The sequence below is a fragment of the Crinia signifera genome, chromosome 9 (genome assembly GCF_055691185.1).
Source record: "Crinia signifera chromosome 9, ASM5569118v1, whole genome shotgun sequence".
Classification (NCBI taxonomy): Eukaryota; Metazoa; Chordata; class Amphibia; order Anura; family Myobatrachidae; genus Crinia; species Crinia signifera.
This window is the reverse complement of record NC_139225.1, coordinates 39985133-40011590: the sequence shown is the minus strand read 5'-3', so window position 1 is coordinate 40011590 and position 26458 is coordinate 39985133. Positions and strand designations below refer to the sequence as shown.

The 26458-nt window shown below is 45.8% G+C and overlaps 1 protein-coding gene across 1 annotated transcript; it reads left to right on the top strand.

The window, feature by feature from the left end:
- The first annotated feature begins 866 nt into the window (after positions 1 to 866).
- Positions 867 to 23175, top strand: LOC146035467 (torsin-1A-like). The gene is made up of 5 exons (XM_083158945.1): positions 867 to 1149; positions 2959 to 3224; positions 12141 to 12316; positions 13675 to 13802; positions 22013 to 23175. Exons 1-5 carry the CDS (start codon positions 933 to 935, stop codon positions 22273 to 22275), a joined length of 1050 nt encoding a protein of 349 aa, XP_083015071.1. The 5' UTR covers positions 867 to 932; the 3' UTR covers positions 22276 to 23175.
- The last annotated feature ends 3283 nt before the right edge of the window (positions 23176 to 26458 follow it).

Below are 26458 nucleotides of genomic sequence, written 5' to 3'. Positions count from 1 at the left end.
TTGTATACCATTGTATATGGCATACAATGCCATACAATGTGATGCAATGTGATTTTAAAATTGTAAAAGCACCTAATGGGTGCTTTCAATGTTAAATGGCCACCCTTTAAGATTATTAATTGTATAAGCACCGTAATGGGTGCTTACAATGTTAAAAGCACCCCCAGGACACCCCCACTATCAACGCCAACCCGAAGTGTGGCGAGCGGCGGCGGTACGCGTCCCCGACCTTTTCATACCCCCACCATCCACGTCGGCGTGGAGTTGATTTTATATAGTGCCCGAAGCGTGGCGAGCGTTGCGAGCCCCGCGGAATACATGTAATGTAATACGCGTCCCCTCGCGGGGCTTGCTGCGCTCCCCACACCATATAAATTCAACTCCGCGCCGACGTGGATAGTGGGGGTATGAAAAGGTCGGAGGACACATACGCATTGTATTACGGTACTTTCACTTTCAATGTGCAAGGAAATGAAACTTAATTTTAAAAAATCCTCCTCTTCCCAGTATACTGTATCCGTATTAATGACTACTATGCAGAGGAGCGGTGTCTGCTTTAGGGGATATCCAATGATCATCGATGTTTTCTTTCCAGTGATGCTCTATACACAATGTAGAATACTTTTACCATCGATGGGGGACAACCACATGGTTCGCCCACTATGAATGTTCAAGAAGCAACCGACTATAATTTTTCACGCAAGGGTTACTATCGGTGGGGTCACGGTGGGAAAGAAAGGGTGTAAGCCATCGATAGTTCTCGTCTCCCCGGTATGCACAACAACATCGATACCATTCTGGATAGGCGTGGCTTTTATGCCAGGGCTAATCAGTAACTCCGGAGTGTGCGATATAGTGATTCCCTGCAGTACCGCTAGGGGGCGGTGTGTTAGATCGCGTCGCGTACATCATTACGCACGTTACCGGCAGCAATGGCAGCTGATCGCTGCTGCTGTTCCGGGACATGGCTGCTGCTGTTCCTGTCATTGCTGGCTCTCCCTCATCATGCCACGGGGTTACTGGACCCCGTCAGTCTGGGCATTGCCGCCGCCTCCGCTGCTGCCCTCACCGGCTACCTGTCCAACCCACGCTTCTACTGCGGCCGCCTGGTGGAGTGCTGCGAGGAGGACGGGACGCTGAACACCACAGGTGAGGGGAGCAGGAGCTAGCTAGTGCACTAGAGATCTAGGACTACATTTACCAGCATGCTCTGCAAGCCAGTGGAGGGACACTTCAGTTTCAGAGCTGCCACGATACCTACACAGTGGAGGGACACTTCTGTCTGTATACCTAAAGAGGGGAGGGACTGCACTGTCTGTACGCCTACATAGCTGGGGGGCATTGCGCTATCTGTACGCCTACAGAGGTGGGGGGCACTGCACTGTCTGTACGCCTACAGAGGTGGGGGGCACTGCACTGTCTGTACGCCTACAGAGGTGGGGGGCACTGCACTGTACGCCTACAGAAGTGGGGGGCACTGTGCTGTCTGTACGCCTACAGAAGTGGGGGGCACTGTGCTGTCTGTACGCCTACAGAGGTGGGGGGGCACTGCGCTGTCTGTACACCTACAGAGGTGGGGGGGCACTGCGCTGTCTGTACACCTACAGAGGTGGGGGGGCACTGCGCTGTCTGTACACCTACAGAGGTGGGGGGGCACTGCGCTGTCTGTACACCTACAGAGGTGGGGGGGCACTGCGCTGTCTGTACACCTACAGAGGTGGGGGGGCACTGCGCTGTCTGTACACCTACAGAGGTGGGGGGGCACTGCGCTGTCTGTACACCTACAGAGGTGGGGGGGCACTGCGCTGTCTGTACACCTACAGAGGTGGGGGGGCACTGCGCTGTCTGTACACCTACAGAGGTGGGGGGGCACTGCGCTGTCTGTACACCTACAGAGGTGGGGGGGCACTGCGCTGTCTGTACACCTACAGAGGTGGGGGGGCACTGCGCTGTCTGTACACCTACAGAGGTGGGGGGGCACTGCGCTGTCTGTACACCTACAGAGGTGGGGGGGCACTGCGCTGTCTGTACACCTACAGAGGTGGGGGGGCACTGCGCTGTCTGTACACCTACAGAGGTGGGGGGGCACTGCGCTGTCTGTACACCTACAGAGGTGGGGGGGCACTGCGCTGTCTGTACACCTACAGAGGTGGGGGGGCACTGCGCTGTCTGTACACCTACAGAGGTGGGGGGGCACTGCGCTGTCTGTACACCTACAGAGGTGGGGGGGCACTGCGCTGTCTGTACACCTACAGAGGTGGGGGGGCACTGCGCTGTCTGTACACCTACAGAGGTGGGGGGGCACTGCGCTGTCTGTACACCTACAGAGGTGGGGGGGCACTGCGCTGTCTGTACACCTACAGAGGTGGGGGGGCACTGCGCTGTCTGTACACCTACAGAGTTGGGGACACTGCGCTGTCTGTACGCCTACGGAGGTGGGCGACACTGCGCTGTCTGTACGCCTACGGAGGTGGGGGGCACTGCGCTGTCTGTATGCCTACAGGGGGAGGGAGAACTGTGCTGTCTGCGCACCTGCATAGAGAGAGGAGGATGTGTGCAGCGCTGTCTGTACAGCTACAGGGAGTGGGGGGGGCACTATGCTGCCTGTGCACCTGCATAGAGTTGAGGACGCTGCGCTGTCTGCTCACCTACAAGGGGAGGGTACACTGAACTTTCTGTACAGGTAGAGGGTGGGGGTGTGCTGCGCTGTCTGTACACAGCTATAACTCCTGGGTTAAGTGCCCATAGCTTTGCTGTTACTGCCCTGGTGACACTAAAGCATTAGTTGGTGCAGAATACTAGAGCACTCAGGTGGGTGCCAGCGGAAATCCTTGTTAAGTGTGCCAGCGGTTTCTACAGTGCACTTTGCATGGACACTAATTTCCCATAGCATGTAATCCACCTTTAACATTATATCTCATAAGGAATTTTTTTTTTCTTGTTTCCTTTTCTGTCCAGCATTAGAAACTGACCTGAGTAACAAGCTATTTGGGCAGCACCTGGCTCATGATGTCATCTTACGGGCCCTAACGGGATTTATGAGCACCGAAGATCCCAAGAAACCGCTGACCTTATCTCTTCATGGCTGGACCGGAACTGGCAAGAACTTTGCTAGCAACATTATTGTAGAGAATATCTACGAGATGGGAATGAAAAGCAAATTTGTCCATCTCTTTGTATCCAGCCTGCATTTCCCACATGACAGTTTGATCTCTCTATACAAGGTACTTTTACCACCTGCAAAGTTTTTTTACTTTTTTTTTTTTTTTCTCCAATACCTTAAAAAAACAACAGACCATACCTAGGTTGACATGAAATGGTTGAAATGCACAAGGTCGTCCCATGGCCATCCACGCGGACTCCGGAAGCGGTAAAGTAGCCAGAAACATGGTGAGCAAAGCGGTACACAAATTCTGGGTCCATATTCTCAGATGTCAATTTGGACACCAAGAAATGTGAAAAACTCATGTCAACCTTTTTTGTGTTGACTTTTTGTCAACGTCGACCTAGGTATTGTCTGTGCGCTATACCATCTTTTTGTCCCATGTATCTCATCCACATCCATAGTCTACGCCAGGCCTATCATTGTCACTGCTCTCTGTCATAGAGAGATGCACAGCTAAATCACAGTTCTCTTTTATGCATGTAGAACACTCTGGTATATAATGTAACGACCGGAGCATGCGCAGCCCCCCCCCCCCCCCCCCCCCCACCACCACCATCGGAACGGGGCCAAATCCGCCCTCTTCCGAGTGAAGTAGAACCAATATATTTGAAATCCAGACGAGAGAGAGGAGGGATGCCAGTCGCACAAGACTGATGTTACTGGTTGTGGACCCCCATGTGTATTAGTACAATCTAAGATTGATACAGGATTGGAGGTGCGTGACCAATGGCTATAGGGCAGGGACGTGCGGTGAGGTTGGTGAGGCACTGCCATGGTGGAGCCAGCGCCAACGGGCTCTGTGGGGAGCACTTGGTCTGGGTTGCTTCTGCACTGACAGGCAGGTGTGGGAGCTGCCGCCTGCATAAGCAGCAGAGACCGGCAGAGCAGCTCCTGCCTGTCAGTGCAGAAGCAACCTGGACCTGATGCTCCCCACAAAGCACGTTGGCGCTGGCTACACTGAGCCGCAACCAGATTGCACTTATATGCGATCTATCATAATTAGGCCTCATGGTGTCACAGATATGCTATCCTATAGGGTCTCCCAGCACATACCCTGAGCCAGCCCCGCCTAGTCTACTGCAGCCCACAGGTGGCACATGAGTGATGCCCGGGCACAGAGCGGCTGCTACAAGTGTGAATTACTAAATAGCAGAGCCTGGGGGCCACTATGACAGGTATCAAGGAGGCAGCATGGATGGATGGGATCCTGGCAGGGTGACAGGGGTGACTATCAGCAGGGCTTCGCGTTAGCAAGCTGGGTGCAAGCTGAGCATGCTAGCTAGTGACAATGTGGAAAATACTGTCACTGTCCGCTTTGAAGGGGTACATTGATGCAGTCTGCTGTCCTATAGCCTAATGGCTGGGGACAGAGTAGAACAGGGTACCTGTCTTAAGTTTCCAGCTCCAGCTGGTAGCCTCTCTCATGGTGGCTCCTGTTCACACTGCCTGTCCCCTCACTTACAGCTGTGCAGCTCCACCAACTCCATGGTGTGTTGGTCGCTGCACCCGCAATGGCGCTGGACTCAGGGCCATCTTAACAGCAGTATGGGCCCCCGGGCAAAGCAGTGCAGTGGGGCCCCTGAGTGACAGCAGTATGCCACATACTGTAATGCATATTAATCAATATACCCCACACCTTGATGGCCATTACACATACCACACACCTTAATGCCCATAGCATATTATTCCCCATAAGTGGCTCTTTCCTACATGCTCGTTGCCAGGAGTTAAATGCTCATTGCCAGGGGTTTCTTACTCTATGCCAGGACTTTCTTGCTTGATGCCCAGGGGTTACCTGATCGTTGCCGAGGGAGATTACATGCTCATTGCCTTGGGGGTTACATGCTCATTGTTTAGGAGAGCTACATGCTCATTGCCAGGGGCCTTACATGCTCTTTGTCAGGGGGGCAGTGCACCAGCGCTCCCATACTCTGCATATCCAGGTAGCTGTTGGCATCATGACAGATGCTACAGGTGCAGAAGGGGTGCAGCATCACACCTCAAATTCACATTAGCCCCCCCACACTGCCAGCATTTCATCTTCCCCATTTGGGCAGATGTGACACTGAGTGGAGCTCACTGTGCTCAGCCTCTGTGATAGTGCAGGTGCTGCTCAGGAGCACAGAGGAGAGAGCACTGGCTGCACTCTCAACGCTCGGCTTCCCGCATCCACGTATTGCCGGTTTTAAGATCACAGGCATGTAAGGGGGAGTGCCAGGCATACTTGCATGGGGCATAGCAGGTAACTTCGGGCATATATGTATTAGCGACAGTGGGGGATAATCAGCGGAGGGGAGCACCTATCTGGATTGTGGCTTCTCAACTGTCAGCTGCTCTCTGAACTTGGTGGCCGTGGAGCTAGAGATTTTGTCGGTGGGCGGCGGCATCTAGTGGGTCCTTACACTGTTATGCCACCAACATAATTACAGACCCTGTACAAAATCAGGCCAAGTGGGAGTTCGCAGCTGGCAGCATAACAGTGGCAGAATTACTCACTAGAAGCAGCTGGCTGTGGGCTCCCACTCGGCCTCATTCTGTACAGGGTCTATAATTACGCTGGCGGGCCTGCAGTTTTAGAATCTTACTGGCACAGGGGCACATGCCCGGGCCAAAACTATGATTTCAGGCACCCGGGTCAAGGTAGTAGTCTGGTGCCCCCCCCTCCAAAAAAAAGAAAAAACACCACCACAACTATAGACTTTGCCCTAAGTGGCACTGCCTGTGGCTATTTTTATGCACATGCTGTACATACTGTGGTAATAATTGCCAACATACCTCTGACCTTTTGGCCTGTGTGGGCTTTGTGGCATCTCTCACTGCTGCTGCATCGCCTGTCTGCCTCTCCCTCTTGAACAGCGAACCAGACTGTGGCGCTGGGACGATGCGCCGGTATGTGTGCTGGTGACTAGCACGGCGGCCTCTCGTCTGCGCCGTCTTACAGTTCCTCCCACGCTGGGGACATGAGTGACTCTCCCCGTCCCAGCTGCTCCCCTCGGATCCTTCTGGCTCTCTGCCCGCTGGTTTGCTGCGGGTCTGCAGCGCTCTTCTCGTCCACACCTGCTGTCTCCGGCTCTGTCCCCTCCTCTGGAGCTGAGCGGGGAGCAGGGCGACGGCAGCGACATGACAAGGACTCCAATGGGCAATTGCGGCATGAAGAAAGCAGGCAGTGAGGAGCCTGGCCCGTGCGGTGACAGCAGCAATTAGCGGACCTCTGCCTATAGAAACGGCACCTGTAGAGGTGCCTCAGTTACAGCCAGGGACGTGCTTTCTGCCTATATGAAGCACGCCCTGTCACTGAGGCAGATATGATTGTCCAATCACATCTGCCTCAGTGACAGGGGCGTACTTTCTTATAGGCAGAAAGCACGTCCCTGTCACTGAGGCACCTCAACAGGTGCCGTTTCTACAGCTTTTTTGAATGGGCTTTTACAGCCCGGTGCTCGGTCCCGCCCGCTGCCCGCCCCCTGTTTTGGACACTTAACATTGTCAGCGGGAGGCACCGCTCTTGGTGCCTCCTAAGCCAGTCAAAAAAAAAAAAAAAATGGGAGATAATAATAATAATAATAATAATAATAAAAAGCATATATTTGACACATAATATGTGTCATATGTATTTGTTTTCTATTATTTTATTATTTTTCTCATTAATGACAGGGGAGGCTCTGCCTCCCCTGACTGCACGTCCCTGCTATAGGGAGATGTAGAGCAAAACAAAGAAAAGGTAATGTCCTTTTATATAGGTGCACCAATAGTTATTAAAGATGAACTTTTATTAGACAATAATTAAGAACTGCGAACATTTTTAAAAACAGACAGACAATGGTGAGATTCAAACAATACTAGTGTTTAAAACAAAGGTGGCAGGCAGCATACTGAAATTCACTTCATAACCCAATGTGAGTGTGTCACTTATTCAGCATGGTAGGTAATCCCAAAAATTGGGTACTGAAATTAATAATTTTGTGTATTTTATGTAAGTAATATGTCACAGTATCCCCTCTTAAATGAATGCCTCTGTGAAGGAGCTAATCTGCAAAGCGCGTGCCGGCTAGCGGTGTGCGGGCAGAATAGCACACTGAAACTTTTGTTGTTTTTCTTATGAATGCGTTTACTGATTGTGTGTCCATCAGCGTGATGGTCCCGCAGCCCTTGTAAGGGCTCAGGACTCACTCTGGGCAGCGTACCCCTCATCGGATTACCTCCCCTTGAATTGTGCAGCACCGTGCATAGTACTTTGGGACAGGTGACTGTACAATAGTTCAGGTGCTATCCTCTATCGCGGTCTCCCATATGCAGGCTTGCAGTGGGAAACTCTGAACTATAGCACGAGTGTTGCCACTAGAGAATATTACTTGCATAGCCCATAGAGGGAAATACGCCAATACATTAGTACATGTTTATTACTGGGTGGCCGTTCTGTTATCGCAATTACCTTGATTACAGGAGAGGGCACCCTGGTGCATTAACTAGGCACATGGAGGCATTCATTTAAGAGGGCATACTGTGACAAATATTACTTACATAAAATACACAAAATATGTAATTTCAGTACCCAATTTTTGGGATTACCTACCATGCTGAATAAGTGACACTCACATTGGTTTATGAAGGGAATTTTAGTGTGCTACCTGCCTGCCATCCTTGTTTTAAACACTAGTATTGTTTGAATCTCACTATTGTCTGTCTGTTTGTTTTTAAAAATGTTCGCAGTTCTTAATTATTGTCTAATAAAAGTTAATGTTTAATAACTATATAAAAGGAAATTACTTTTTCTTTGTTTTGTTCTACATTAGAATTCCCCTTTTCCTCCCCCTTTTAAACCCATGTTGAATGTGAGGGATTTCAGTCTCTTACAGTGCCCACTGGAATGGGAGTGCTTGTTTAAAGGCTGCTTATAGCAGTCATTCTTTTATTTGCACTTTCACCTGCATCTTTCATCAGGTAGGTGTGTGATTCAGTTACAGGAATCAGTACCTCATCCTGCAGATAACCGGCTTCTAAAATGGGATCGCCTTGGAAGTGGCTATATCGCTACAGATGCAGAAACGCGGAGTCAGTATGATTTCCCGACAGTGACAATACCCGACCACCATTGGCCAACCGTCAAAATACTGACAAGTTCAAAATGCCAACGTGCATTTGCTGACATGGTCAACATGACGAGACGGTCAAATGTCAACATTATTCTTTTGTGATGTGTATGTCGACAGAGGTTAACATGGATACCATGAAAGTGTACCACAGCCTCTGCTCACCATGCTTAGGCACGATGCCTCACTGTGCTTGGCATACTATTATAATCTAACTCTATGCCCATTTACTTTGAGAAATAACAAGTCGGTTTCGCAGAAAAAAATCCTGAAAATTTCATGCTGACTTTTTGACGTTGGCATTTTGACTGCCGTCATAATTTATGTTGGCATTTTTAACATGTCAGGTTTTTTTTTTACTCAGCCAATGGTGGTGGGTAACTTGATTGTCGTTAATATGACTGCATACCGTAACCATTATTCCTCATCTCCAGCACCATCGGGCTAGGACTGGCATTAGATCCAGGCAGCATGGTAAATGTCTCCACTCTTCCTGCTTCATAAATTGCTTATAACACAGAGTCCTGCACAGCATGGGTTGGTGTAGGGTGGTTGGTGCCATTCTTAGTGCTGGGCCTTGAGGTCCAGCATATCTCCTGTGTGATGGAACTTCTTAGTTACACAAGCCCACCAGAGAGGTAATAGCAGTGATACTATGGGATATTCATTTAGCTGTGGTGTATACCCTGTGACTAATTGCCTGCTAAAATCCCTGCAGCGACTCTCGACTTTATAGTTTTGGAACATAATCCCCATGGATAAGAGTTCATGACCTTTTTGTAGTTTACTTTTAATACTTTCCTCTGAGTCCAGTGGAGACACTTTACCTTTATGATTCTATGAATTGATTTATTTATTGATGACCTATCCAGAGGCTACCAGCATCCTTGGCATCCCTCACTGTCCCTATAATCTGCTTGGCTATCTCTGCTTTCCCCTGTTGCTCAGCAGCTCCCTGACATCTTAATTGCTCCATTTTTCCATTTTCTTCTGTCAATCAAAATGTGTAGCGTGCTTGCACTGTACTTTTCACTTCTCACCAGGCCTCAGGCTGGTGACCTCCTGAAGGGAGAGATATTCAAAAAGCCAATCAGCCTCTTTTCTATGAGACTTGTGTTCGATCTGTGTTTAGCCCTTCTTTTAACCTGGGTTTATACACTGGGACCAGTGTTCCCTCTAAGCTGTGCGCGCGCACACAATTCGACGAGCGTGCGCACAGACATTACAACAGAGTGCACAAAGCAGCAGTGGTCCCGTTTTGCAGTTGTGGACCCATTAACTACATCGTTTGCTGTGTTTTGAATGTTTAAATGTTTAAAATAATTTTTAAGTAAATTTAACACAAATGCTGACTGTCATTTTCCAGTTATATATAAGTGACGCACAAAAATGTAAATTTCCTTCCAAAGTTGCACAGCCAAAATTTTTCTCCGCACACAGACTTCATAAAATTAGAGGGAACATTGACTGGGACCCCTTTCACATTGCAACCTCGGGTCGGACCCAGAATCCCCGGTTTCGCCCCTGTTCGGCACTTTTAGATTAAACCTGGGTCACCTATTGTACAAAGGTTGACCTGGGTTTAATCCTTGTCGTAACCCAGGCCTTAATGCTGGTAGCTTCATCCCGGGCCCAGGCAGCCAACAAAGGTATAGACATAGGACAAGTGATGGCTAACCTCTACACTCCAGCTGTTGTTGAACTACACATCCCAGCATGCCGTGGTACAATTTTACTATTCTGTGAATTCCATTAGCTGGAGTTGAGACCAGTGAACGTTTTTTGCTCATTCAGGAGTCCTAAAAGATCCGGACATTTATAATTTTGAACTTCAATTGATTTATTCACCGAGTTTATTCACCCCTGATGAAGTCTTATTGACGAAACACGTTGGTTTGTGATGAAATAATCACCTATGAACTACGGGATCAAATCATGCTGCTAAAGAATTGTCTGCTTATTCTTGTTATAGATTTTATTAAAATGTTTAATTCTATTTTAACTAATTGTCATAGTGACAATTGGTATTGTACTTAAAGGTGGTGGTGGTATACCGAGAGGTGCACTCTATTTCTTCTCTTGTATTTTGCTCTCTTCCCCCACTATCTAAAGCTGTGTACACACCATAGGTGTGCGCAGCCCATTTTCTTAGAGGGTGCACCATTGGAGGGGGAGTGTCCATTACCGCCTACTGGGCGTGTCCATCACCGCCTCCTGGGCGTGTCCATCAATGCATCAATGCAAACTTAATAGAAGGTGACTTATTTTTGTATATGCTCTTCAGAATTAATCATCCACCCACACATAGCAGAAATAAGGACAGCGCCAAAGGCGCGCTGCAAACGATTACACTGTAATGCCCATTACACATAATGCCACACACTCTAATGCCCATTACACAAAATGCCATACACAGTAATGCCCAGTCCACATAATGCCACACACCATAATTCCCATCACACATAATGCCCATTACATATTATGCCAGGGCTTAAGAATTTTTTGTAAAATATGGGCAATAGGTACAGTGCCACACACATAATGCCCATTACTTATAATTTCCATATTAGTGCAGGAAGGGAGAGAAGAGGGAAGGAGAACGCTTACTGTCATGGCCCTGTGTGGTGTGCGCTCAGCTATGCTGCTGATCGGCTCACACCAGCGCTGACGGATATTTGAAATAAGGTGCTGACTCAATCAAAGCTTGCCGCCTGACAGCCAATCGCTAACTCTGGCTGGCGATCCGCCAGCTCTGACAGGCTGGCAGACAGGCACCTTATTTCAAATGTTCATCAGTACAAGTGTGAGTAGCTCAGCAGGCACTGCTGATTTATCAGGCCCTGTAGTTTTATTAGTATATAATAACCCCCTCCTTGTAGTTCTGTTACTTAAATGTTGGCAGCCTCCACACCCACAACCCCCCCCCCCCCCCGCCCCACACACTCCAAGATAATTTAGTTCTTCTGTTATATTACTGAATATGATATGTTCTAATATTTATGTGCCCCTCCTCCCCTTAAATTAGTTTACCTATGGCTTGGAGTCTTGCTGCTAACAGCATCATTCATGAGTCCTCCTCTCCAGTTCAGTTCACTGCTCAGATCACTCGTCGTGTCTGAGCAGTGTCTTCTGTCCCGCCCCCCATTCAGCAACAGGCAGCCTCGCGATTGGCTGCCTGTTGTAATGCTGACCGGGAGGAGGAGCAACCCGTCCGCACATATCATCATTGCAATGTTTTCAGTTTCCCCTGCGTGTCCGGGCACGCACGCTGGCGCCGCATCCTCACTGTGACCACATCACTGCAGTGCTCAGACAGCAGACACGACAGCCTGTCCGAGCACAGCATCCTCACTGCTGCGCTTCAGTGCTACTGCAATTGTGCGGGGGGAAGGGCACCATAGGCGTGCGTGCGCACGGGGGTGCCTGTCATTAGGAGGTGCCTGTGCACCCCTGGCACCCCCCGTGCGCACGCCTATGGTACACACGGTACACTTATCGCTGGCAATATGGTTGCTGATTGGAGTGTGCACCAGTGATAAATCGCTGGGTGCGCTCTCCCGTTTTCAGCCCCTGAATGGTCGCTGGTCGGAGGAGCATGCTCCTCCGACCAGCGACTTCCACTGCCTCTTCTCCCGGTAGTGTGGCATTTTCATCTGTGACCATCTCTGGTTGCAGACGAACGGGACACTGAGCAATATGATTGAGCAATATATAGCTAGCAATATATTGCCAGCGACATATTGCCACACGTAATAGCCATTGCTCCAGTATCCCCCCCATTGAAATATAAAAAAGAAACTTCAATTTTGGTATTTGCATTAAATCTTTTCTCATTGTGGTGAATTGCGGCTAACTATTCTCCCCCCTCCTCCTCTCTGTGACAGGACCAGTTACAGTCTTGGATTCGGGGTAATGTCAGTCGTTGTGCTCGCTCCATATTTATATTTGATGAGATGGACAAGCTACACTCTGGTCTTATCGATGCCATCAAGCCTTTCCTGGACTATTATGAAGACATAGATGGAGTGTCTTACCGTAAAGCTATCTTCATTTTCCTCAGGTGCTGGACACTATAATATTTTTATTTCTTTTTTAATAATTGGAATGTACAAAAATGCCTCTTTCAGACAGTGCAAAATTGAATAAGGATGAGGAAATGGGCAATAGTGAATTCATTTCTGCACCTTCCACCAAATACATTTCCCATTAGACATTGTACTTAGAAAGTTTTGGGGGGCAGTATTACTTGCGTGAGATGGATAATTAAGCGCATTCACGAAGTGTTGCATACAGCATATATTGTAGTATGAAAAGGTGTTCTACTCTAGGGAAAAAATAAGAATATGGGATTTCAATCTGTGAGGGGAAAACATTGTTGTTGTTTTTTTTTTTGGGGGGGAGGGGGGGCTTGAACAGTCCTTGTCCTAACTGCTCTAGAAAAGGTCTTGTTTACATTGTAACATTTTTGGCAGGACATTTGTATGTTGACTAGAATTGCTAACTCACTGCTGAATCCATCTGGTTATACGTTGTGTTGAGTTTGTATGTGCTCCAATTTTCGGTTGCGTTTCCCAAAATATGGCAACACCAGGTGAACTCATAAGGTGGTTTCCAAGCATTCCAACCAAAGAGTATGGAATTTCCCATTCCAGCACAACCCGTTCACCCCAAAGGCATCACAAAAGTAGGAAGTAGCAGTTAGTGTTTCATTAATGATCTGCATCAGTTACTTTTAACCTATACAACACTTAACACGTAACGTTTAAGGTGCATACCCACGGGACAATTTCAGCCCTATTTCGGAACAATCTGATCAGCAGTGATTGCTGATGTAGTGTCCCGTGCTCAGCACACAGATGTCCTGCAATGTATGCTATCGTGCTTAAGCCCGTTGCTCGGCACAGAGCTTTAGGGTGTTGAAAAGTGTCACATTAGTAAAAAGCAGTGTTTGCTTAAGTGTTACAATAATGATGTTTCAAAGCAGCCTGGTCACACCAACCAAGGGGCCCCCATGCTCCAAACTCATTCCTAATACTGAAAGAAAGGTGTGAGGTATAGACACTAGGCACTCATTTTTGTATTGGACAAAGAGGGGAACAAAGGGGGTCTGTCCGTTCATTTGGGATATCCTTTTGGAATAGACCAGTCCGATCCCCACGAATAAGAGCCACGTTACTCCACCAAAAACCCAAACAATTCATTCCTAATACTGACCTATTCTAGAAATGTATCCAGGATTACGCTTTACACATTTAGCACATAGCTGAGCTTTTTGCTATTCTTACTTAGTTTAGTTGAAATTTGTCCAGAACCCACCTTAAAAAAAAAAGTGTCATTTTTAACAACATTTTATATAAAAAAAAAAAAATTATAATCCATCAATAGGGAAAAGTTCCATAAAATGTGTTCTCCCTTTAGCAACGCAGGAGGTGATCTGATTAACAAACAGGTGCTGGAATTCTGGAGGTCTGGGAAGAAGAGAGAGGATTTGCAGTTAAGTCATTTGGAGTCTGTGCTCTCCCTTGGATTATTCAACAACCACAACAGTGAGTATCTCCATACCTCATAGTAACAATATTGCGGTAGTTTCACTGCTTAAAACTCATTCATTCTTTGTGATGTTTTGTAGAAGCAAATACTTGTCATAAGTTTTAGGACTGAAGTGTGATCACTAAACTTCTGTAATCTGGAAGAGGATTATGTGGTACACACTGAAGCAATTCCTGTGGTGCCGCAGGAGCACACACTGAAGCAATTCCTGTGGTGCCGCAGGAGACCGATATAGTGAATACACACTGACCGATATTGGTCGGGGGCGTAACCCGCTCCGTACATGAAGTCGCTGACTATATTGTCAGATTGAGCTGCTTGTACAGGCGACAGGAGAGGACTTTAACTATATTGTCCAGTATCTATTCAGTTTTACAGACTATGGGCGGGATGCTCTAACCCAGAAATGCGGTAAAAATCCCATTTATCATGCTTTTTTACTGCATTTCTGTATGCAGTGTCAGCGCTGCGGAGGGAATCACCAGCAAAAGCTGGCGATTTCCTGCAGAAACCTATGGGCTTCTTACCGCAGCTCTGTGTGAGGGATCCGTCACTGATCCCTCCCAGCATGCCCTGCGGCCGGCTCCGGAGTTCTGCGCATGCGCAGACGGACTCCCGGTATCAGACCCAAGAGACTGTCCCTTGTGTTAATGATCGCATATGTTAGAGCATATGCGATCATTAACAATGGGAAGCCCAGCGGAGGGGGGCTGCGGATTAGACCACCCCACCCTCTGCCTGAATGAGGATTCCTGTGGTTATAGGCTTTGTTGCTGTTTAACAGTGAACAGTCCTCAAATGAAAAACTAGAGCTTTTATATTAGAGTTTTTAAAATGGCACAAGCAATTACTAAACAGGCCTAAATCTACTCCCATTACTCAGCTCCTCTTTATTATTTTGAGCAGACTAGGTGGCACTGATCAGCTGGCCATACATCAGGACGACCAGCATCTGATCCAGATCGTGTCACGATTTCCCCAGAACTCCCCGGCAGTTTCCCAGACACACCATAGATTTTATGTGTGTAATTTCACATCAGATCTATCCTAAGATCTGCAACTGTCAGCATACTGGTCATTCAGATAATAGTAAAAGAAATTTTTTGTTGACTTCTAGCGCACCCTGTGTTTCTCAGCCTAGGTAAGCACAAGAATGAACCCTTCACCAAAGGGTTCGTGGAAACAATTAACAACAAGTGAATAATGCAACCCTTGGCGGAAAACACAAAGCAATCACACTTACACAATTTTGATATGTGTATGGGTCACTGTAATCGGCAAGCAATCAGTTTGTTTTTTCCCCGTGTGGGTCACTGTCAGTAACCTTAGGATTTAACCCCTTCCCGACATTTGACGTATATATACGTCATGGCCGGGATGTACTTCCCGACACATGACGTATATATACGTCATGACTTCAAAGTGCCACTGCGTCTAGAGACGCAGTGACAGAGGGACGATGTCTGCTGTCCCTGATGTCTGCTGTCCCGCCCCCCCGTCGGCGATCGCTGTGATTGGCTGTTCAATGTGAACAGCCATTCGCAGCGTTTTCCTGTGTTACCGGCGAATCAGACGCTCGGTAACACAGGTGTCAATCACCGCCGGGTGTGAGGGGGCATGAGGGGGTCATCGGTGACGACGACACCTCACCCCACCTGCCCCCAAGGCTGTGATTGGTCCGTCGGACCGACGGACCAATCACAGCCATGGCGCGCCATTTAAACTAACGGTGACTGCGCTGCAGACGCCATTCCGGTCTGGAATTGCGTGCAGAGCGGTCACCGGCCACTCTGTCCTGCTATACATACCTGAACCTTGCCTGATACTTACCTGATCACCGCTGGTAGCGTGCTGCCAGCAGCTGGATGCTTCCTGGATCTTGTGACTTCCTGTGTGCTGCTGCTGCAGTGTCATAGTCACAGATAGTGAGAGATAGTGAGAGATAGTGAGAGATAGTGAGAGATAGTGAGAGATAGTCAGAGATAGTCAGAGATAGTCAGAGATAGTCAGAGATAGTCAGAGATAGTCAGAGATAGTCAGAGGATAGTCAGAGGATAGTCAGAGATAGTGAGAGAGTGACAGAGTGCTATATTTTGTGTCTGCTGCACCCCCTTTTGTGCTGATCACTATATCTAAACTGATCAGCTACTTTTTGGGGGTGCAGAGGTTTTTTTTAATATATATATACCTGTCGGTTGCACCAAAGGTTGTGCTGCCTGTGCAACTGACTGCTGCCCCCCCTTTTGTGCTGATCATTTTAAATTAATTAAGATCAGCAACTTTTTGGGGGTCCAGGTTTTTTTTTTTATATATATACCTGTCAGTTGCACCAAAGGTTGTGCTGCCTGTGCAACTGACTGCTGCCCCCCCCTTTTGTGCTGATCAGTTTAAATTATCTAATCAGCAACTTTATATATATACCCTGTCAGGTTGCACCCACAGTTGTGTGCCTGCTGCCCCTCACTGCTAATCAGTGTTGCATCACTGCATCACAGATCTGCAGTTTTTTTTTTTTTTGGAGAGTGCAGTGGGGTTTTGTTTTTACACCCACGTTGCTTTTGTGGGTGTCCTGTGGCCGCTGAGCGCTGATCAGTGACGTACAATCACTGAACAGCATTTTTGGCACAGGGTTGATATCATTTTTTTTCTGCAGTTTTTTAAAAAAAAATTTTTTTTTGGAGAGTGCTGTGGTATATTTTTTTTAATTGTTTTTACACCCACGTTGCTTTTGTGGGTGTCCTGTGGCCGCTGATCAGTGACGTACAATCACTGAACAGCATTTTTGGCACAGGGTTGATATCATTTTTTTTCTGCAGTTTTTTTAAATTGTTTTTTTTTTGCTTTTACACCCACGTTGCTTTTGTGGGTGTCCTGTTGCCTTTGAGCGCTGTTCAGTGACGTACGTTACTGACCAACATCTGTGCTCAATTTTTGGTGCAGGACCTTTTTTTTTTTTTTTTTTTTTAACCCCTTCAATTTTTTTTTTTATTGGGATCAAATTCCTGTATAAAGTATTTTTTTTTTCTGCACTACATACACACTACATACCCCCCGTGTTGAAATAAAGTTTGTACCCCCCCCTACACTATACACGTGTTGAAACATTACACTTACAGAAACACAAAAATAAAAATGGCATCCCAAATGTCATCCCAAATGTCATCCCAGTCATCCAGAAGAATGTATTCAGCGGAGGAGGCATATGCCATGCTTGCCTCTGACTGACACAGCCAGTGATGCAAGCGGGGAATTTGAAGGATTCGTCTTAAGCTCCTCTGGTGATGAGGGACCCCCTCAAAGACGCCCCCGTAGAGCAGCTGAGACCCCCCCCCCCAAATGATCCCGTATGGACCCCACCACCAGACAATTTTGAGCCCCAGGTTCCTGAGTTTTTGGCCATCCCAGGAATCCAATTTGATTCAACAGGTCTCAGAGAAATTGACTTTTTCAAATTATTTTTCTCTGATGATTTTATAAATTTAATGGTGGACCAAAGTAATTTATATGCCCAGCAGTTTATTGCTCAAAACACCACGTCATCATTTGCTAGGTGGACCCCTGTAGATGCAGTAGAGATGATGACGTTTTGGGGTCTGGTGTTACATATGGGCATAGTAAAAAAGCCAGAAATTAGGCAATATTGGAGTACAGATGTTCTGTACAGCACCCCACTTTACCGTATGGCCATGACTCGGACTCGTTTTGAGATAATACTTAAATTTTTACATTACACCGATAATGCACAGTGCCCACCCAGAGATGATCCCACCTTTGACCGGCTATTCAAAGTCAGGCCGGTCATTGATCATTTCAGTGCCAAATTTGCAGAGATGTACATCCCTGAAAAATTTATTTGTATCGACGAGTCCCTTATACATTTTAAAGGAAGGGTTAAATTCCGCCACTACCTTCCCAGTAAGAGGGCAAGGTATGGCATAAAAATGTATAAACTGTGTGAAAGCACCTCAGGGTACACCCACAGGTTTAGGGTATATGAAGGGAAGTATTCAAGAATTGAACCGCCAGAATGCCCCCCCTCCCTCGTAGGTGTTAGTGGAAAAATTGTCTGGGATTTAGTGCACCCCTTCCTGGATAAAGGTTATCACCTCTATGTGGATAACTTTTACACTAGCATCCCCCTGTTTAAGGCCCTTGGTTCAAGAGGTACAGCAGCTTGCGGTACTGTGCGCAAGAACCAAAGAGGCCTCCCAAAAACGCACATTGCCCAAGTACTGAGAAGGGGTGAAAGCAGGGGAATATGCACCGAAAATATGTTGTTGGTCAAATATAAGGACAAGAGGGATGTCCTTATACTGACAACAATTCATGGAGACAGTACCACCTCCGTCCCTGTACGAGGTACCAGTACCCACACCTCAAAACCTAATTGTATCCTAGATTACAATAGGTACATGGGCGGAGTGGATCTTTCAGATCAGGTACTGAAGCCGTACAGTGCCCTGCGGAAAACAAAAATCTGGTACAAGAAGCTGGCCGTGTATATCATCCAGATGGCACTGTATAACGCTTACGTGCTATTCCGTTCTACCAGCCAGAGGGGGACATTTATGCACTTTCAAGAGGAAGTCATAAAGGGCCTAATATTTGGGAACCAGCAGGCAGAGGGCCCCAGTACTTCTAGTACTGGCCCCCGTATTGTACCAGGGCAGCATTTTCCTAACGAAATCCCCTCCACTGCAAGAAAGGGCAGGACACAAAAAAGGTGCAAAGTTTGCTATAAAAAGGGAATAAGAAAGGATACTATTTTCCACTGTGAAACTTGCCCCGACAAACCCGGCCTATGTATAAAGGAGTGTTTTAAAATATACCACACATCTATGGATTATTAGGTTCATCATTTCACCGTGCTTCGGGGGTCTTGCTAATGCCACATAGCACCCACCATTCATTCCACCAGAATCTGAGCTGCAAAATCCAAAAATCACTCCTTCCCTTCTGAGTCCTGCCATGCACCCAACTGGTATTTTTTGGTCACATATGAGGCATTGCCATACTCGGGAGAAATTGGGGCACAGATTTTGGGGTGCTTTGTCTCCTTCATTCCTTGTGAAAATGAAAAATTTTGAGCCAGAACTGCATTTTTGTGTAAAAAATTTAATTTTTCATTTTCACTGCCCAGTTGTACCACAATTGGTGAAACCCCTGGGGGTTTGAAATGTACACTATAGCCCTAGATGAATTCCCTGAGGGGTGTAGTTTGCAAAATGAGGTCACTTGTGGGGGGGTTCCACTGTATTGGTGCTTCGGGGGTCTTGCTAATGCGACATAGCACCCACCAACATTCCACCAGAATCTGAGCTGCAAAATCCAAAAATCACTCCTTCCCTTCTGAGTCCTGCCATGCACCCAAATGGTATTTTTTGGTCACATGTGAGGCATTGCCGTACTCGGGAGAAATTGGGGCACAGATTTTGGGGTGCTTTGTCTCCTTCATTCCTTGTGAAAATGAAAAATTTTGAGCCAGAACTGCATTTTTGTGTAAAAAATGTAATTTTTCATTTGCACAGCCCAGTTGTATCAAAATTGGTGAAACCCCTGGGGGTTTGAAATGTACACTATAGCCCTAGATGAATTCCCTGAGGGGTGTAGTTTGCAAAATGGGATCACTTGTGGGGGGGTTCCACTGTATTGGTGCTTCGGGGGTCTTGCTAATGCGACATAGTACCCACCAACATTCCACCAGAATCTGAGCTGCAAAATCCAAAAATCACTCCTTCCCTTCTGAGTCCTGCCATGCACCCAAATGGTATTTTTTGGTCACATGTGAGGCATTGCCATACTCGGGAGAAATTGGGGCACAGATTTTGGGGTGCTTTTTCTCCTTCATACCTTATGAAAATGAAAAATTTTGAGCCAGAACTGCATTTTTGTGTAAAAAATTTAATTTTTCATTTTCACTGCCCAGTTGTACCACAATTGGTGAAACCCCTGGGGGTTTGAAATGTACACTATAGCCCTAGATGAATTCCCTGAGGGGTGTAGTTTGCAAAATGGGGTCACTTGTGGGGGGGTTCCTAACTTTTAGCATCTTATGGTGCCTAGAAACCTACATGGTGCCTAAAAAATAATCTCATAAAAAGGAGGCTCCAAAATCAAGTAGGTGCTCCTTCTATTATGAAGCCTGTGGTTTGGTCAACGTGCACACTAGGGCCACATATGAAAACAAAAGAATTGGGGGAATCAATTTTTAGTCACATTTCTCTAGTAAAATCTACTGTGTTCCTTAGAAAAATGTATTAAAATTGCAAATCTGCAAAAAAAAATGAAATTTTGAAATTTCACCTACACTTTGTTTTAATTCCTGTGAAACACCTAAAGGGTTAACAAACTTCCAAAATGCTGTTTTGAATACTGTGAGGGGTGCAGTTTTTGAAATGGCATCATTTATGGGGGTGTCTCACATACAAGTCCCTCAAAGTCACATCAGAACTGAACTGGTCCCTAAAAAAATCAGTGTTTGAAATTTTCTTGAAAATTTGAGAATTTGCTATTCATATTGTAAGCCTCCTAGTGTCCAAAAAAATTAAAAGGAAGTTGAAATAATGATGGAAACATAAAGTAGACATATGGTCTATGTTAGTTATTAACTATTTTGAGTGGTATGATTATTTGTCTCACAAGCAGAAAATTTAACATTTTGAAAATTGCTAAATTTTCCAATTTTTTACGACATTTTGGTATTTTTCACAAAAAAACACAGACTGTATCGACCCAAATTTACCACTAATTTGAAGTACAATGTGTCACGAGAAAACAATCTCAAAATCACTGGTATAAGTAAAAGCAAAAAAAAGTTATCCCCACTTAAGTGATACATGTCAGATTTGAAAAAAAGGGCTCTGTCAGGAAGGCAAAAACAGGCTGCGGCGGGAAGGGGTTAAAAGAGAAAGCAGACCATGGTGCAAATATAGTTTTCACAATCTGCACAATTTAATAATAAATGGATGCACTCACAAACAAGTGTGTTTCATAGGCACATCAACGGTCTTTGATCTTCATAAAAAATCCACACGGATCCTGAGGAGCTTAAAAATCTATTTCTAGTGCAATATTGTTTTTTATAAAAGTACAAAAAATATTTATTGGACAAACTCACATATTCGTAGCAATAAAATCGCATGTAACCCACAACTGGGTATCAGGGTCCTCCAAGGGATGGATGTACAGCAGGTTTTTCCCTCTTATCCAGTCCACAGGGGTCCGTTCGGCAGCAGTGGTATGCTTTAGCGCGCTTTCAGGCACAACAGCCCTTCATCAGAAGCATATCCTCGGGGTGGTGAGGGGGACAAACGGGGCAGGCGGCGGGGACCGGCGGCAGGCTCCGTTTGTCAAGGGGCACGCTTGCTCTCCTGGCATTAGATTCTATCGCCAGCCCCTGCAAAGATGGAGCTTGCTCTATCTGTATATTGCGCTTTTGGGTTAAACTGTATTTGCCATGCTCTTGACCAATTCTCAAGTTTACTTAGATCATCAGTCATTTGATTTACCCTTCCTGGTGTGTCTACTCTGTTGCATATTTTTGTGTCATCTGCAACAAGGCATACTTTCCCTTCAATACCATTTGCAGTGTCACTAATAAAGATATTAAAGAGCACTGGTCCAAGTACAGATCCCTGGGGTATTCCACTGGTAACATGTCCCTCCATAGAATGCACTCCATTTACTACAACTGTCTGTTTCCTATTTTGCAACCAAGTACTTATCCATTTAATTGTTTTATAATACAATCCCACACTTTCAAGTTTATTTAGCAGCCTGCGATGTGGGACAGTGTCAAATGCCTTACTAAAGTCTAGATATGCCACATCTACAGCCCCCCCTTCATCTATAATTTTGGTCATGGAGTCAAAAACGTCAATAAGATTTGTTTGGCATGATCTCCCTGTAGTAAAACCATGCTGTTTTGGAACCTATGGGCTTCTGTCAGCAGCACTGCCAGAGGGATCTGTTACAGATCCTTCCCAACATGCACCGTGGCCACCCCCTTCTGGACATGCACAGAGATTCTGGGTCTCAGACCCAGAAGTCCAGGGACAGCGCATCATCTGATCCATCTCCTGACCTGTGGGCCTGCACATCAGATTCTAATCGTACGAGCCATAGAAATCATGCATTCGGGCCTGAAATAATAATTTTAATGTATGGCCAGCTTTAATAATTCTGCATTTTATTTCTTCATCCCCAGGTGGATTCTGGCGCTGCAACCTTATCGACAAGAACCTCATTGACTTCTTTATCCCCTTCCTTCCTCTGGAGCTCAGGCACGTGAAGAAATGCATCTTGGCAGAATTAAGACATCGCGGGCTTAGAGAGGACGAAGAGCTGGCATTACGGGTGGCCAAGGAGGAGATGATTTATTTCCCTAAAGACAGTAGATTGTTTTCTGACAAGGGCTGTAAAACTGTTCCGGCTAAACTGAACCTTCATCTGCCACCGACACAACAATAATGTCCCTACTGCCTCTGCAGATACAGACTGCCCTCCCCATTATACTGTTCATTGTATTCCTCCAGAGGGTGATTTGAGATCCTCTATTCCAGTGGTAGCCAACCCTAGCCCTCGAGAGCTACCAACAGTTCACATTTTCCAGACAACCTAGCTGCTGCACTCATTAATCACATACACATTTTAAAAGATACACAGATGGAGCTAATTAGCTCACTTGTGATTCTGTGAGGAGAACTGCAAAACATGCACTGTTGGTAGCTCTCGAGGACTAGGGTTGGCTACCCCAGCTCTATTCATATTGAATGGCTGTTACACACCTTCTGATCTCAGGGATATGCCAGCGTCACCTCAAGTCTTGCCGTTTGTTGATGTCCAGAAGCAGAAACCATGCTTTACCCTCTTCGTGGGTCATCTCGCTGTGGTCTTGTCATATGTCCTGTCTGGCCCCTGACCCGAGCTTCTGCTTTGCTTATGAATTTGTATGGCCACCTAAGCCAGGCATGTCCAAACGGTGGCCCTCCAGCTGTCGTGCAAGTACACAACCCAGCTTGCCTTGCCATCGTTTTAGTATTCCCGAATAGCAAAACTGTGGCAAGGCATGATGGGAATTGTAGTTTCGCAACAGCTGGAGGGTCATAGTTTGGACATGCCTAGCCTAAGGGATCGGACAGCCTTTAGCACAGTGTGCAACAACTATTTTATCTGTGTCTGCAGTTGTAGACACGAGACACATTCTGTGGACTACAAGATTGTTTTACCAGCCACATGCTCCACTCTATCATAGGACTTTGGGTAAAAAAGGGGTATCTCATCATATCATCCAACATGACCCATTCCATTAGGTACAAGATGCTCTGTTCCTGGACTCCCCTGGTAATGTATGATTGCCATCACCTGTGGTGAGCTAGGTAATTGATAAGAAAGGCGTCTCACCACAGGTGATGGCAATCATACATTACCAGGGGAGTCCAGGAACAGAGAATGTTGTACCTAATGGAATGAGTCATGTTGGAGGGTATGTCTCTGTCTTGCCTCTTTTGCTAAAATTCTACCACTTATTAAAGTTTATGTTTTAAAAGTATCAAATAACCATTATGATCACTGTTTAATTATGTTGTGATTTAGAATTCTATCACAGAGAGAAATTTATGCAATGGGGATTTTGGCCATTCTATATTAGAAATGATGGGAATATTTGGTTTAGCATGGTGATGTATGGGTTCTAGGCACTAAAATGTGTCTTTCTGAATCGAGTGAAACAGGAAACGTCTCAAATTCTTGATCTCTTGTGTGGGTTCAAGAACATGTGTTCCATTCTGAACTTTGAGATGTGAAGTTTTGTAAAATGACCTAGAATGTTTTGGTTTTTTTTGTATATATTTTTGTACATTTTAATCTAAAAAAAATCCCTCCGTCTTTCAATCTGATGTCTTTATTGTCGGTTGTGCCTGATGCATTCATTTACCACAGTTTAGATTTCACCAGATGTTGCTGAACAACAACATCCAGCCAGCCCTGTCACATGATCCTTTCAGGACTGAAAGAGGCAGTGAAACTGTTGGGCTGTAGGCTTTATATGAGGACGTAGCCTACAAATGCATGAGTCATATCTGGTATGCAATGAGCTTTCCAGGTTTTCATAAACCCAGTGATTTTATGCTCAGGTTCTCAAACTCAGTCCTCAGGATCCCACACAGTGCATGTTTTGCAGGTCTCCTCACAGAATCAAGTGAAATAATTAGCTCCACCTGTGGATCTTTTAAAATGTGTCAGTGACCTGGAAACCGTGAGGTGTGTGGGGTCCTGAGGACTGAGCCTGAGAACCACTGCTTTTAATACAGTGGTTCCTAAATTTTGGTCCACAAGGCAGCTCAACAGATAAGGCTTTAAGGATATCCCTGCTTGTGCACAGATGGGATAATCAAACTGACGAATATGTGCCTAAGCATGGATATCCTTAATCTGGACTGTTGGGAAGGACTGCTTTTAATCTAAGGTCAAAACATGAAACCAAACTATAAGGTCTGAATCCACAGTTTTCCAAACTACAGGAGGCTATCCTGGAGGATTACATGGGATATATCAAAGACCAAATTGCCTCCTAGCTGTATATACCTGTATAGTTTTGTCAAGGAAAATATATAATATACTTCAGGTGGGTATTACATCATTTATAGCAGTGGTTCCCAACCCTGGTCCTCAAGTAGCCCCAACAGTGTACATTTTCCAGGTCTCCACACAGAATCACAAGGGACATAATTAGCTCCACCTGTGGATCTTTTAAAATGTGTCTGAATAATGAGTGCAAAAAAAGTGGGGGGGAGATTGCGCAATTGAGGACAGAACAAGGATTTGTACATTTTTACAAATCCTTGTTCTGTCCTCAATTGCGCAATAGAAACATAGAAACATAGAATTTGACGGCAGATCAGAACCACTTGGCCCATCTAGTCTGCCCCTTTTTTAAACATGTTACCTCAAACCATATTTGATCCTTATTTTTTTGTAAGGATATCAATATGCTTATCCCAAGCATGTTTAAATTGTACTACTGTATTTGCCTCTATCACCTCTGATGGTAGGCTATTCCACTTATCTACTACTCTTTCTGTGAAGTAATTCTTCCTCAAATTTCCCCTGAATCTTCCTCCCTCTAGTTTCAGTGCATGTCCTTGTGTTCTGTTGCTCCTCTTCCTGTGAAGAATGTCTCCCACCTGTACCTTGTTAAAACCCTTGATATATTTGAAAGTTTCTATCATGTCCCCCCTTTCCCTTCTCTGCTCTAAAGTATACATATTAAGATCTTTTAGTCTTTCCTGGTACGTTTTGTGATGTAGGCCATGCACCATTTTAGTTGCTCTTCTTTGTACAGTCTCTAATGTATTTATATCCTTCTGGAGATATGGCCTCCAGAACTGAACACAATACTCTAGGTGAGGTCGTACCAATGACCTATACAGTGGCATTATTACTTCTTTCTTTCTACTGCTGATACCTCTCCCTATGCAACCAAGCATCTGACTTGCCTTCTTCATTGCTTTGTTACATTGCCTACCTGCCTTTAAGTCCCCTGAAATAGTGACACCTAGATCCCTCTCTTCCTCAGTAGTTTCCATTATAGTGCCATTTATACTATATTTAGTCTTTGGATTTTTGCAACCCAAGTGCATGATTTTGCATTTTTTGGCATTAAACTGTAGTTGCCATGCTCTTGACCATTCCTCTAATCTACCTAGATCATCAATCATTTGTTTTACCCCTCCTGGTGTGTCTACCCTGTTGCATACCTTTGTGTCATCTGCAAAAAGGCACATTTTACCCTCAATTCCATTTGCAATATCACCAATTTTCTCTTTGCTATATAGGGACTGACAATCCCTGTTTTTGATTGCTGCAGGCCTAACCACTCATACAGGCGCCCCAAACAGACACCCAGGTGTCTGTATATTTTCTCCAGTGAATAATGAGTGCACCTGCCGAGTGACCTGGAAAACGTGCACTGTTGGGGGTACTTGAGGACCAGGGTTGGGAACCGCTGATTTATAGGCTTTATTTTCAGATGTGTATGAGTGTGCTTATCCCTCTCATAGAGTAGCCTTGGTCAAACTGCCATATTTGATCATCTCAATCTTATGGGGTGGGGTCCAAGAAGGATTCTACATAGACAAGGGACCAAGCAGCGACAGAATCAAGGTGTAGTGTGTATATGTATTAAAGTTTTACTTTGTGCTGGGTTTATTTTTTTTTATATTTTTGTACAGGTAAACCATAGCCATAATACTATACTATAATACCAGTGAGCCCTGCATGCTGGTAATTGCAGTTCTCCAATTACTGGCATGTGGGGGAAGCTTGTCGATTGTAATTTGTTTCCAGATTTTCATTCCAACCAACCATATTGGAAAGATAATTTTCTAGTGTGTATGGCCATGGTTTGATCTCAGCTGACTATAAAACATTTTCCTCTACCTCCTCCCATGGCAGACACACACTGGGTTCCTCCCCACTGGGCAGTACTTGCAAAGGGAAAAAAAGACACGTCCCCTATATAAGGGTCACTCCTCCCTTGATCTGTGTCTTTTTTTTCCCCTTTCAAACGGGCAGTACGTGTGGCTTACCCCGTGAAGATTACCCGCTGGCGTTATCGGAGTCAGGCCAAGGGGAAGGTGGGAGCCGGCCTTCC